The 796-nt window shown below is 34.5% G+C and overlaps 1 protein-coding gene across 1 annotated transcript; it reads right to left on the reverse strand.

Moving 5' to 3' along the window:
- Positions 1–251: 251 nt before the first annotated feature.
- Positions 252–568, reverse strand: LOC110102692 (psbP domain-containing protein 6, chloroplastic; the record flags this gene model as incomplete). The annotated part of the gene is made up of 1 exon (XM_020831132.2): positions 252–568. A coding segment is annotated over one exon (317 nt), but the record flags the coding sequence as incomplete, so codon positions are not given.
- Between the last annotated feature and the right edge of the window lie 228 nt (positions 569–796).

Here is a 796-nt window from a genome sequence, read left to right on the forward strand (position 1 = left end):
TATGATCTTGATTGAGTGTGAGAAATGAGGTGTACCAATCATTAAAAAAAAAAAAAAAAAGGTGTACCAATCATTGACAGCATGTGCACTACAACTAAATGCTTAAATCCACCTAAATCCTAACGATGCCATTTGCATTGGATTATTTTCTGAACAAAAATAACTGAACATCATGCTTAACGGTGATTATAGACAAACAGCAGATCAAAATGAATACAATATTATGAATGCATATACATGAAAAAACATACCGTTTGATTGCCATGCTTCTCTATTGATGTTTCAAGGAGCTCATCAGAATCATACGTGTTACCCGTCACAAATGGACCAAGAGAAGCAATCACCTTCTCAGGGCTTCCAATATCTTCAATAGTTGCATTAGGCTTGTTTGTTAGGCGTATTAAAGGTGAAGCGACCACCTGAACTTTGCCTTGCTTTTCATCTTCAAATTTCACCTCCACCCATGGCTCAGCACATTTGGGTTGGCAATAATTTCCAGAAAGTATGTTGGCAACTCTTGTTTGTTTCCAACTTGGCGGAAGAATGAATTCATAGGGTTGCACATTGCCTGCAGATTGCATATTGAAATGCGAATTTCAAAATAAATTACCTTGAAAAAAAAAAAGACCGAAATTACTGAAAAGCTCTAAAAACAAGTGATATATGCTCATATTATAAGAACTTTGCACGTGATATTCGATTCAAGGGAGTATAGAGTCATGCAAATAATTAAAATGCACTAGTCTTTGTCACATTAATCAAATTAAAATTTCCATATCTTATTGCTATATATGAA

The sequence above is a fragment of the Dendrobium catenatum genome, unplaced genomic scaffold (genome assembly GCF_001605985.2).
Source record: "Dendrobium catenatum unplaced genomic scaffold, ASM160598v2 original_scaffold_203528, whole genome shotgun sequence".
Lineage (NCBI taxonomy): Eukaryota > Viridiplantae > Streptophyta > Magnoliopsida > Asparagales > Orchidaceae > Dendrobium > Dendrobium catenatum.